The sequence below is a fragment of the Emys orbicularis genome, chromosome 2 (genome assembly GCF_028017835.1).
Source record: "Emys orbicularis isolate rEmyOrb1 chromosome 2, rEmyOrb1.hap1, whole genome shotgun sequence".
Classification (NCBI taxonomy): Eukaryota; Metazoa; Chordata; order Testudines; family Emydidae; genus Emys; species Emys orbicularis.
In genome coordinates, this window is record NC_088684.1 from 190,765,016 (window position 1) to 190,779,053 (window position 14,038).

At 40.1% G+C, this 14,038-nt stretch overlaps 1 protein-coding gene across 7 annotated transcripts in view; it reads right to left on the minus strand.

Annotated features, from left to right (window-relative positions):
* Positions 1 to 14,038, minus strand: part of IKZF1 (IKAROS family zinc finger 1) — a 95,449-nt gene that overhangs the window by 9,910 nt on the left and 71,501 nt on the right. For 3 of the 7 annotated variants that reach the window (XM_065399942.1, XM_065399939.1, XM_065399945.1), the window contains 3 exons: positions 9,640 to 9,807; positions 6,793 to 6,918; positions 1,567 to 1,701 (listed from right to left, as the gene is read on the minus strand). In XM_065399942.1, coding sequence (XP_065256014.1) covers positions 1,567 to 1,701; positions 6,793 to 6,918; positions 9,640 to 9,807 — 429 coding nt within the window. The remainder of the gene's footprint in view (positions 1 to 1,566; positions 1,702 to 6,792; positions 6,919 to 9,639; positions 9,808 to 14,038) is intronic. The other 4 variants (XM_065399943.1, XM_065399940.1, XM_065399944.1 and 1 more) reach the window with 2 other exon arrangements.

The window sequence follows — 14,038 nt, forward strand, 5'->3', positions numbered from 1 at the left end:
AATGATGTCGTCCTGGACAAATCACAAAGGTTCTTCTCCATCTCCATAATTTTCAGCTCTCTCCCATTTTAGATATAATTGATCATGCCCTCTTCCTAAATACTCTCTCTGCCCTAGACTGTAGAGACTTCCTCTCCTACCTCTCAGACTACTTCTGCAGTATCTTCTTTGGTGGTGCCTCTTTCCTCCCTCTCTTTACCAAGGTCTCTCAGTGTTCTGTGCTGGCCCTATCTTCTTCTCCCTTTACAATCTCATCCAGTATTTTCTGCTGTGCCTCTTCTCCTCTCACTTAAACCCACTCTATTCATATTTGTACTTCTGGCTGTCTCTTCCTGGATGTCCTGCCCACAGCTCAAATTTACCCCCTGAAAAACTGAATGCCTACTGCTCTACCAGTGTTCTTCCCTGCTTCAAATCCTTCCATTGGCTTCCTGTCACCCACTCCATCAAGTTTAGGCTTCTTCTTCTTCTCTTAAAGGGTATATACAACTTGGATCCCTAGTATTCTCTGTTTGTCTCTTTCTGTGGCACGCTTCACTCCCCCTTTGCTCCATCCCTGCCACATGAGCTACTGCTCCCTTGTGTCTTCCCACTCTTAGAATCAAACCTCCTTCCATGTGGCTTCCTACATTCTGGAATCCCCCTCCCTTACCTAGTCTGTCATGTCTCCACCTTTTCTTCAAAACCCGTCTTACAATTTAGTCCTTCCCAAAGGCTTTAATCCTCTCCTGAAGCAAGTGATATAAAACTAGGAGAAGTCTGAATATTCTGTCTGTTTCTCTGTAGAAGTGAGCTCAGGCTTTCCTTTGAGTTTCCATGCTTTTAAAGGTTTAAGTCTAAACCTAAACCTTGTTGCAATCTCTCTCATTGTATTCAGTTTCCTTTGATTGATTTGCTACAAGCCACTACTCTGCACAGTGAATACCAACTGGAAGAAGAAAATGGACACAACCTCCTAGTCAAGTCACTGAGGCAAGAAAATGTCTATTAGTAAAAGAAGGAAGCAGGTTATGGAAGTTTGTGTTGCTTACAGTATGTACGTGAAGAAGTATAAATTGATCTTGGTTTTTCTTTTACCATTCTCATCAGCTGGGCACATATTTCTAGGTTTATAAATGATACTTGACCAAAGAAATGAGGTAAACAAGTGTACAACCTTTCTGAAGGAGTGAAAGAGTATTAACCTCTTACGTTCAGCCCATCCTCACCTACACACACATGCTTACACGTGTCAACACACGTGTCGGGCCCTAATGTGGGAAGTTAACAAAATGTAGTCTTAAGCATCTGCTTAAGTGCTTTCCTGAATAGGAGCCTCGATTCCCAGGATAATCATATAGAAGACCTGGGGCATCAACAGTGGAAAAGGCAAGAATACTGAACCCCCCCCCAAAAGCTGTAAAATGGAAAGTTAAGCTGCAGAAAGTATCCTTTTTTAATGCATCCGTCTAGCGAATCCTATATATTTATATATTGTTAATTTAATGATAACAAATGAAAATCATGATGCAAGACTGAAAACCCTATAAGGCTTTTTTTAGGAGACAGCAAACGTTTAACTCTTACCAACAAATTTCTGAGGCATAGAGCTCTTACGTTTGGCGACGTTACTTGCTAGTCTATCCAGCACGAGGGATCTCTCTGACCCTATCTTGCACAAGTCTTCAGCCATTTCACTGTGGTTAGTTTCCTCTTTTATGACTGAAATCAAATGACATCAGAGGGTTAGGCACGCATGCTCCATTTTAATGGAACTACCATCTTTGTATCATGTTAGTCAGACTTTTCTATTAGCATGCAACCAACTAAAACCAGGAGCTTACAATGACAGGCACAGGTTGACTCTGACTGTTTGTATCATTGTCCCTTATGCTGACTAAATTAGATCAGTGCTCATCTTCCCCTCAAATAGGATGTAGAGATAACAGATTGCAAAGCTTACGGGGCCTGATTCTCCATTGCTCTGCGCCCTGTCTAGTTATTTACACTGGTGCAAAATGAATGTCTAACATGATCACTCTGATTTGGTTTTACACCCACCTTGCAATGGTCTGAACGATTACACATGGTGCAGGAAAATGGAGAATCAGGCCCTAAGATCTTTAATATTACATTTGATACAAAGCCCTCCCCCTCTTACCCTCCCCCCCCCCCACTACCTTTTAGTGACAGAAAAGCCCAGCACAATAAGCATCACTTCATCAGAAATGGGGCATGATTATCACTTCGTATAGAAGAATGTATTTATAATTTATGCAGAAAACAACCTCTCTGACAGTTCTCTATTACGCTACTTCCCTGATACAGTGTTAGTCATTAAAATCCAATTTTAGCTAGTCCAGTGGCTGAACATATATTTATCATAGAGCATTGACCTTCTGCACTCAGACTGTTTTCTGACTTCCTGCTACTGCTAAGAAGTTTTAGGTTTAGAAAGAAAGCCCAGTAAAGAGATTCTTAGCTATGAACCACTAGGGAAAAGGTTCCTGTTATGTCACTTTGTTGCAACTGCCTGTGGAAGCTGAAGGGGGTCTGAGATGAACTGGCACAACAAGAGCTCTATGATGGTAAACTATACTTATCCTGAGCATCCAATGTCTGAAGAAAAGGTGATCTATCAAGTGTGTGTAACACATACTGAGTGATTGCTCTCTGGATTTTTTTTATCTTTTGCCAGGAGATGAATATTTTAAGCAAGATTGTGACTTGATATCTGATCATCAAGTAATAAAGCATGAACGATTTAGGCCTTGATTGGGCAATCTGTCTTTTATGTTCTATGTATGCTGGTGACACGTTATCTTCTCAATAGGTGTGCTCACTTATTGATAGATGTTTACATGGTATCTACTGCTGTGGTAATTGGACATATAACAATAGTTAAAGTAAATATATCTGTTGCCTACATGAAAGGAATAAGCAAACCTAATGGACTGCCATGCTAGTAATATGTATACAGTGTTATTGTAACTGTATTGGTCCCAGGATATTAGAGAGAGACAAGGTGGATGAGGTAATATCTTTTATTGGACCAATTTGACTCTTCTTCTGGTCTGTGTAAGCTCGAAAGCTTGTCTCTCTCACCCACAGAAGTTGGTCCAATAAAAGATATTACCTCACCCACCTTGTCTCTCTAATGTTAGCAATATGTCATTTAAATGGCAGCCTGATAGAACAGGCTTGGCTACATCATCCCCTGAGTTGACAGACTCAGGTGGGGTGGATCAACAGAAGGAGCTGTTAAGTGCCCTCAGAGAAGAGTGCCCCCATGGAAGACAACTCTAGGAACCAATAGCAGGAGCAATCTAGCAGATCTTAACCACTGCTGCAGGATGACATACTACAGTGGTTGAAGTGCTCGCTAAAATGACTGGGCCCCAGACCATTTAAGATTTTAAAGACTGTGACCCACCCCTTGAATAGCATCTGGAAGTGATCAGTCAGTCAGTACAGGGCATTGGTGTTGTATGCTCATTACAATGCACCCATTAAGGAGGCAAGCTTCTGCATTTGGTGTAAGCTAACACTTTCAGGTGTTTTCCAATCCAATTTAGAAGTCACAAAAGGGTAAAACTCTATGGTAAAGGCCCAAAGCAACAAAAAGTCATTGTTTCTAAAGGACATAATGACAAATAGCAGTTCCCACATTGCCACCAAAATGCAAAGACATTTCCCCATGGCATCCAAGAAGGTAGCACAATAACAGTTCCAAAGAATTAAAGGAGGGTTAGCCCATGAGTTCACATACTTTTTGTTTGTTTGTTTGTTTGTTTGCTGTTTTGATGAAAAATGGCAAGCAAAAAATAAAAATTTAGGCCCAAACCAGTATTTTCCAGTTTTGGGAAACTGAAACCTACCCCCACCCTACCACACCCCAAAAACATTGGCTGCAAACCTGAATTTTGGGGGGTTTTGGTTGCCAAAAACTGAAAATTGTTTCTGTTTTTGTGTTTTCACTGAATTTTTTTGTGGGAACAAAAAACATTGGCCCACTCGGTGTAGGCGTATACAGATATCAATCTACCTGTGTATCTTTGTGGCTGTACTATGCCATATCTTCATTGATTTATTCTAATGATATACTAAACCACAAGAGCAAAGCTCAGTCTATAAGTTTTCATAGTTTGTCTTTTCTGTTATTTTCTATAGTACTTGGAGGGTCTCATGTGTTCCTATTGAAATCAATAGCAAAACTCCAACTTATGTCTGTGGAAGCAGCATCAGACACTAAGGTGAAATTCTAGCCCTACTGAAGTTGTTTGGAGCTTTGCCATTGATTTCAGTGGGGCCAGGATTTCACTCCAAATCGTCAAATTCAAAGACAAAATGAAAGAAAATATGTTGTTCCCCTTCACCCTCCTCCTTGGCTCTGCCCATATTAGGTACGTTTCCCAATGAGATCTATCATCAGGCTCCTAAAGGAAGTGGTAGAAATCAATTGCTTAGGAATTTTTCAATTAGATTAGACAAAATACTAGAAAATATGCTGTGGAAAATAATCCTGCAGTAACAGGGAGAAGGACCGGATGACCTTACCCCTCATTTTTATGATTCTATCAATACAACAATCAGTGGGACTTTATTATCATAGTAATAGCTCAATAATACATACTGAAAAGCTGAATGAACAGTAGTTCTTGCTTATAAGACTGACTTACTTTTCTAAGTATAAAAAACATGCATTAAAAATATTTTTAAATAAGAAAAGGACCATGTCTCATTCTGAACGGCTTTGTTGCATATTTACCTCTTTACAGATACAATATTTTTAAAATTGAAAAACGGCATCTGAAGTCAAACTGTGTTTGTGATGAGTTAGGGAGCCTTGTATGTAATTTAAAATACCAGGATCACTTTCAACAAAGGTTTTTTTAATGAAAAACTGGTTTATTACCTGAGAAATAATACCAAATTTTGTTAAAAAGTAGGAGCTTTGGCAAAATACAATGTTTAAAATATAAGCTGTTCCTTCCATTTTACTGCCGGTTTCTAAAATCAAATTCATATTAGGTATAATAGGGATCTGTCTGATACTCTTTGTGTATGCAAGAAAGCAATGTTTCTTAAACACCACTTATGAATATGCCAACTTTCAATCTGATTCAAATATTAAATACTGAGCTGCATAACCCTAAACTGCTGTGAACATCTAAGCTTTTTCTGTCAGGGTTTATAATAAGCACAGTCCCATACATCTGAGAGTTATTTCTTATTACAGTTTCTTGTTACTGATTTCAGCTTCATCTGCATATTTTTCTTTACTAATATTTTATTTTCAGCAAGTAACTGAAAAGCTAACACAAATTGTTGTTTTCTTTTGCCCACAGACGTATCAAACCTTTATGCCAGGCACTGGAAATTCTAACCCCAGACAGACTATTGGCTTCTACATCCTATCACCCTGTTACGGAATAAATATCATGGCCTTGAGTACATTAGCTTCAGCTTTCCTCCTATTTATACATTCTCCAACCCCTCAATAAAATTAGGAGGAGCGCTGCTCTAACATGCTGTCTGTCAGAAGAATCTCAGCTGCATTCAGTGTTATCATTATGTGCATATACTTTACATTATCTTGTAACATGTAAAAACATATTCAAGTGCTGTCCAGATATACAATGTTAAATAAGGCATCATTGCAAATAGGTCAGAGATAACATACCAGTTTGTCATTTGACAAACTGAATAATATATACTTACAGGATCCAAAAGGTATGCAAGAAATGTAGTTTATCAGATGGACTGTAACCTTAAATTCCTCTGTACATTGATACTATGCTCGCCCCCTGAACTAATGCCTATCAACATATCTGGTATGATTACCTCTTGTGATCAGTCTCACACATCTAATTGGTACCTTTGTTTCCAACCTGCAAGACCTCCTCAATTTTAGGCACAATTTTAGATTCTGTAGTCTCTAAGGAATAGATTGTGGCTCTGCCACATGCCCCAGACATGGGATCAGGTATTGGTGCACAGGCCCCAAGGAAAAAATCATGTTCCAGAGAGGCATGATTCCCTCCCTACTTCCCCTTTGGTTTAGGTGGGTAGTTGTTTGCTGCTGGTGCCTACCAACAGCAAATTACTACCCTCTCCAGACTGGCTCCTCTGGGTTAGCCAATGCATTGTGGGGCAGAGCTAAGGTTCTTCTCTCTTCCTGCTCACCTGCTTGGCCTGGGAGGAGTAGTTGGCATTGAGCGCCTACTCATTGCTGTGCACTGGGACACAAGGTCCGGATAGCCTATGCAGGTGTGTAAGGGTGTGTGTGGTTCTTATCCCCTCTTATACCAAAGTGTGCATTCCAGAGTAAATTAGCTCTAAATCATGTACTGGCAGTGGAATTACCTTTTTAACAAGAGTTTGTAGTCCTGAGTATTGTAATCTATAGGACTCAAAATAAATAGGAAAGTTCCAGCCCTATGAGTTGGGATAACTATGCTTTAGCCTGAACAGCTGGTGCGCTAAGGAATTCCAAGTCTTGTAGCTGGTTACCTGAAGGTGTTGTTTCTAGATGTAAAAGTCAAAATTGGCCTTCATACCTTAGCTTCCTCGTTTTAGATTGGAGCAAGGAAAACAAGAAAACTAAATATTGATTAAGTACAACAATAGCTCCAACTAATTATCTATCTACCAAGACAGAGATGGAAATATATATCCAAAAATCTGTTCAGTGGTGGTACTGTAATGGATAGTTACGCTTCCCAGATAGCTCAACTAGACCATCCCCTGGCAATTAATGAGTGACAGGAGGGTACTGGTTCCAGGTTTACCCTTTCTGCTTTGAACTCCTACCTGGATACAAGCTGCCTGAGAGGCTCATGGTTTGCAGATAATTGTGGCAGCGTTCTTTATGTTCTTCTAAAGAGCTGCGTTGTTTATAGCTTCGGCCACAGTATCCACATTTGTGAGGTTTGCCAACTGCAGAAAACACAATTTAGCAAATGAGTTAAATTAAGTATCTGACAGAATAATAACAACAACAAGAAATCATTTGTGCTATGACTATCTACAGCCAACGATCAGTGGAGTATTTGGGACCTCTCAAAACAACAATGAAAATTTAGTTATAGTCTCTAATTGAAAGACCAGGTCCTCAGCCGGTACAAACTGGCATAGCTCCATTGAAATCAATGGAACTACCCTGATTTACACCCGCCAAGGAATCTGGCCTTAAATCTTCAAAACTAGGGCAATCTCAGTTGCCCCACACATTTTGTGTGTCATTGGTCCTGATTGGTTGTCTTCTCTGCTTTGGAACTGGTCTGAAATATCTGAGGGCAAGTGAAATATCAAATAGAATTTTGTCTTGGTGACTGGTGGCATGCAACAGCAAACTCAGAGACCCATAGAGGCACCAAATACCTCAAAGGATGTTTGCAAATATGATAACAACATTTGTCTAAGTATTCAGTTTGCTGGGTTTTGTAAAATAAAGATGTGTGTATTGATAACTGTTTCTATAAAGTTAAAGGGTTTGCAAAACGCTAGGACAGATGATGTTAAAATCCTGGGTTCTCAAGTTGAAAATTATCTTGGGATGCTGGGATCCCAATTTCCGGAATTTCAGGACCTTGGACTCTACCCCTTAGAATGTATTGCATTGGGGAGCTGCCAGTTTGGCACAGAAAGGGTTGCAGTGCTACAAGCCTTTCTCCATTCTTTGCCTCATCCTTGATGTGGGAAGAATTCTCAGGTTGATGAGGGAAGAACTGTAGGGATGAGAAGGTAATTCAGTCTCCAAGTCCTTTAATTATTTACCTCTCTGCACAGAGACTGCCAACTGGGGTGACTGTTTTTGTGGTGTAGACCACTGTCCACTAGAGATAGATGAACCAGTTCTGATGCAATGAGAACCAACTCAACCCTTTACTTAAAATTAGAACCAAATCCAAATAGAGCCTTTTTTAAAGGTTCAAATCAGTCCTGGATAATTTTTATAAAAAATATTTTCATTTTCCTGGTTCTAGCAGAATCCAGAAGTAGAAGCACTGAAATATCATGACAGAGGCTCTGCTTGTGGCGTATCTAGCATGACCAAATGCAGAAAGTACTGGGGAATCTTACAAGAGTGACCGTTCACGTGAGATTTCTGGCCCAAAATTTGAGGACTTATACTAAAAAGACTGGCCAGTTTTGATAAGGAGCTGTACTTTTGGACGGTTATACAAACCTCATCTTTGAGTTTCACTCACCACCACTGTCAGCTAGGAACTGGACTGAGACCATCAACGTATTTGCATACAATGATGCAACTTTAACTAATCATAATAATATTGCATATTTATATAGTTTCTCAGATCCTAAAGAATCTCAAAACTTTATTCAAACTGTATAGAAATCACTTCACCCACATCTGGGATGGAATGCTACAGCTGCTAAATAGCATAAAGCACAACACAATACCTGTTCGGAGAGGAAGTGCAGAGGAATACTGTATCTCCTTGAAATGGCAATTTTAGATAAGCAGAATGCCTATATGCCCAGTTCAGAAAAAAATCCTTATGCAGGATATCATTTAAGCACATGCTTAAGTCCCACTAAAATCAATGGGCTTAAGCACATCTTTAATATTACGCTTGTGCTTAAACGGTTTCTTGAATTAGGACCTGATATAGGCAGAATCCAAAGGGAATTTGATTTGGACACCTGGGAGAACACCTCTTACAGACAGAGCCATCTTTAGTGATCAGTTTTTCACCTCAGATAAAAAATGGCACTTCCAGAGTCTGCTACTACCATCCAGGGCCATTGGCTCAATGCTAACTTTTTTTTACATCACTTCTGGAAGCACAAGGGGTTTCCCTTGGAAGCCTCCTATCCAAATACTGACCAGGAGAATTCCAGCTTAATTTGTGACATCTGATGAAATCACAGCCCCAGTTTGCATGGTTGCAGGCACTTTTAATGGTGTGGGTACCATTTTGGATTTGCTCTCAGAAGGAGAGTGATGCGGTGACCTTTTTAAACATTGAGAAGTCTTGTTAAGTGAACAGGCAGATATGAGCACAAGCATGAGTATTTCAGAAAATATTTATCCAGGCCTCCATATTAGAGTCTTTTTATTTAAGAAATAACAACCCCTACCTGAAACCTCTAAGAGTAGAATGCAGCACACAACATATGTTATGCGCAATGGGTGAAATTAACCTCATACTCAGAGAGCCAGCACCAAGCCTATGCATTACTCAAACCTTCTTTTTGAGGGATTAAGTGGGACTTAACTGGCGCAGTGGCCTTAGGCAGGCTCTGCACCGTGGTGCATTTCACTCAAATCATGCAGCCCTTATTCATGCAAGTAGTCCCATTAAAGAGATTGCTCACCTAAGGGTTGAAATATCAGACCCTAACATGGGAATTTCCAACTAGCCTGGTGCCAAGAAGTAAAGAAAAGCTGATTATTTGGGGTTGCTAAAATAAGCAGAGTTTAGTAACTTCTGAGGAGGCATCCTCACTGCTCAAACATTGCAGCTGATCATTTTTTGTTCATGTCACAAATTGGTTAAGCCTGAAGTGAGACTACTTGCATCCTGATCCAAGCAGCCATTGAAGACATGGTGGCAGTGAGCATGTACACAACTCCCGGCCTGACCTGGAAGTGAGCAAACTTTGTCCAGAAAGTGCTCGGATGCAGTTACTAACCAGAATGAGTCCTCAGGTGGCCCGTGAGGGCATCCCTGCGTCGGCAGGCATAGTTGCACAAGTGACATTTGAAGGGTTTTTCGCCTGAATGCAACTTTATGTGGCGGAGGAGGTTGCCTTTCTGAGTAAAGGAGGCTCCACACTGAGTGCAGTGGAAAGGGCGTTCCCCTATGAGGAGAAGGAGAAATATGTGAGAACAAAAATCTTACATAGTAACGAGAGAAAGATTTCAGTGAGAAAGTTGTTTTCTCACTGGTGCTCTATGACTTCCACCGGCTGCAGGTTTGATATAACATGAGGCTTTCAGACTAAACCTGCCAGTTTCTTAACGCTTCACTGGCTGGGTCAATTTGATCTGAAAATCTAATTTTTTTTTTCTAAATCAGAATGGCACATCACAATGCAAATTCAAACTCATTTAAATAAAGTGACTGCAACATTTTGTGTTGAAGAGCCACTCTTCCTGATCAGCAGTTTTGGAATAAACCAATATCCAATTTTGCATGTTGTGGCATTTGGTGGGGTTTTTAATGTGGCTTTTTTCAAAGGGTCTTTAAAATATGCCACTGAAGCAGCAAAATAAAAAGGAAACTCATTAAAAATGCATTTCAGGATCACAAGTTCATTTCAGCGTTACATTCTTATATTTAAATGAAAGGCACTTCATTATAACAGTTATAATAACTTCTTTTCATTTACATTTTCCCTGTATTTTCCCTTTCAATTTCTTCTCCATTACCTGTCTGTCCCTAAGCAGCCAAATCAGGAAAGAGACAGAAGAGAGAGAAAAAAATAAAATGAGAAGTTTAGACAGTGTAAAGGAAACCCTGTACCTTCCATACAAAAGTCCTGACCCTCCTCAGGCAGGATATTAACATAGGAGTTATATTAATGTGCTTTTCTCCACTTCAGGAAAAAAAAAACACCCAACCCTTTAGGAAGCACAGTCATTTGTCTAAATTGGTACACTTTATCAAGGGAGCAAGTCAGATTGCCCATACAAAGATGCAAATATGGCTTTGGTGTTATTTTTTGTTGTTGTTTTGGTTTGGTTTTTGGTATTGCTCTTTGAAGTTGTTATGCTTTTTTGGTTTGGAGGTAAGTGATTTTTTTTAAATCTCTGGTAAATGTGATCTGTGTTTTGAGTTGCACCAAATGGTTGGATTAGATGGGACAATTTACATAAGAAAGAAATCCTGTGTATCATCCCCCCCAATTCCTTCCATCATTCCTGTTTGCCATAAGAAATGGTCCCTGAGTCTGATATCAAACCAGTCTTTGAAACTAATTTTCTGACATCTGTTTGTCCTAAGTGAAAACTAAAATAATTATGTCAGCTAATGTTTTAGGGATAAATCAGAATTGATCTTCTTTTTTAATGCAAAAGAACAACACAAGATTAAAAAAAGTTAAACCAGTAAATGCTTCCTTTCCCCCCAGCCCATATGAACATCTCTTGTTATCTTGCACATTTGGAAACAACTAGCTTGTGCGTGTGAGCATACAAAAACAAGCTATAACCATTCTCATTATTGAGTAATATGGTTAGAAAGCTCAGAAACAAACAGATAAAAGGGAAGCACAATCTGACCTATGGAGAATCCTTTGCTTGGCTGATCACTATAATCGGGATCACATCCCTTAACATTCAAATATGGGCTAATGGGAGGCTATTTTGTGAAAAGGAGTATTTGACCAAGTGTCCTCTGGTAGGTCTGAATCTCCCAGTTTAGGAAATGAGTCCCTGTCTTCATCACAACCCAGATCCTTAAAAGTATTCAGGCATCTAAACTCCCGTTGATTTCAATGGGAGTTAGATGCCTAACTACCACTGAGGATCTGGGCCCAAGAAACTTTAAGGGCTAGATTCTCAGCTGGTGTAAAATGGTGTAGCTCCACTGAGTCTGAGGAGCTATCCCTCCAGGGTTGTACCATATGATCACTTGAAAAGAAGCTATTTACACTAGGTGTTGCAAAGAACTGAGCGGTTATTGGCGTCTGCCTCTGGTTTGTGTTCTCTACATCTTTGTAGCAGTTAATAGGTAAGATATTTTTTAGGCTGGAGTGAAACAGTGACTGAGAAGCCAGTTCTCACTGACAGTCACAAACACAGAGGAAACAGTTAATTCTTACTAAGCGGCTTTTCTGCCATTCATTTCAATTAGTTTTACTCAGAGAAGCAAAAGAGGAGAAAATAAGGATGATAAAAGCATACAGGGAGCGGCATGCAGAGTAAGAATGAAAAGTGTCTCCAACCTACAGCTCTCATAATGACAGGGTGAAACCTTGCATTGGGCAGGAAAGGCAGACAGCTGGAGAATTTGAACTGAAAATGCTGTGTACTCTATAATACTATATAACTCACACTGGGAGCATATATTAGGGAACCAATACTCAAGTCACCATATTACAATAACTGAAAATACATCTGCACTAAAAGACTACTAATTCAGGTGTCTTTTCTCCCAATACCCAAGTTGCCCACTCTACAGCTATGGGGTGGCAAAAGCATGTACTCAATATGGGGCCTAACAGACCAAATAACCTTCAACAAGAATGGCAAGCCAGTCTAGGATATATCTGGGGATATCACTGGCTATGAGCATCTCCCACAGAATGAGAGAGAGACACCAGTTCTCGGAAAGTTATATTTGTCTTTTTACTTGAGTAATCTGATTTAATTCTTCTCTGATTTCCTGCTCTGCACAGCACTATTCTTCCAGGGTAAAATTCAGCTCATGTAGAGGGCCAACAAGGCCTAGGTGCCATTTACGTCCCAATTAAGCGTTAGTTTCATTCCCCCTTGACAGGTTTCAGAGTGGTAGCCGTGTTAGTCTGTATCAGCAAAAAGAACAAGGAGTACTTGTGGCACCTTAGAGACTAACAAATTTATTTGGGCATAAGCTTTCGTGGGCTAAAAAAGCTTATGCCCAAGTAAATTTGTTAATCTCTAAGGTGCCACAAGTATTCCTCGTTCTATTCCCCCCTGAGAAAAGTTTATCATCTCCTCCTTACTTGCAAGTTTTTCATCCCTAATAAAAGGTTTCTTATTGCAGGTGCACACACATACACACTCTCAGTGCTATCCTCTATCCCAGTGGTTTTCAATCTTTTTTCATTTGCGGACCCCTAACAATTTTCAAATGGAGGTGCAGACTCTTTTGGAAATCTTAGACAGTTGGTGGACCCCCAGGGTCCATGGACCGCAGGTTGAAAACCACTGTTGTATGGTAACAACCATTTTGCGGACCCCTTAGACATAGTCTGTGGCCCCTCTGGGGTCTGTGGACCACAGGTTGAAAACCACTGCTCTAACCACTGGCACAAACCAGCTACTGTATAGATAGGTGCAAGGCTTTCTTCCTTACACAGGTCCCTCACAGCATTTCAATCTGACCTGCAACAATCCTAGCCAGGACATTTTGCCAATCACATGCTATTATGGGGAGAATCCTGAAAGGTGTGGAATACCTGCAGTTCCTTTTGGCTTCAATGAGAGTTGCGGATGCTCAAGCAACTTTCAAGATCAAGCCACATATGTTGTTTTCAGGAGCTATAAAAATGAGGACTACGTTGAGATGGCCAGAGCCCTCCCCATTTGTGACTTTAGCTAGGATTTTAGACTCAGGTCTTGACAGGTAAAAGTCTAGTGCCTTAATGCACCGTGCCACCCTACCTTCTCACTGGAGAATGTGTATGAACCCTTTAAATGATCAATAGCAGGGGGCATCAGATATGGTGATGGCTGTGTGCTTCTGACACCCAGCTAGGGAGACAGTGATCAAATACAGGACCAACAGTGACTTTGGCTAAGGGACTCCAAAATAGCACAGACCGGTATGGCAAGTTAAGCATGAGCCCATGCTCAGGGGTCTCAAATTCAGCAAGCATGAGTTTTTCATTTTAAAAGTGCTTTCCTAAAATTTTAACGTGAAAGGAACAATAGGCTGAATATCATCAACCAGCTAACAGATGGGGGGGTCAGATAGTCATGAGTGGAATCCTTGTCTACAATAAGGAGAAGCTGGTAACAATACTGGTGAGTAGTCGGGATTTTACAGCTACTTGCAGACAGGAGTGGGCAGAAAATATCAGGTGCTATTCTGCATATCTACACTTGGCAGGTGTTTTCATTAAATGTAATTATGTCTTATCAGGTCAGGCAGTCATTATATTTTGGCATTTTAGTGTGCCAGAGTTTTATTCATTTATCAAATATTTATTTAAGAGCACTTCACTGTATATGCAGGTTTTACATGAATTAACAGCAAAGTAATTCATTTGCAAGGCTTATTCCCTCATCAGGCACATATTGAAATGGGCTTCAGCATAGTCAGTTAAATGTCTTTAATAGTGTATCCCATTTCCACTTTAATTTTCACAGCAGACCTGAAAGGGA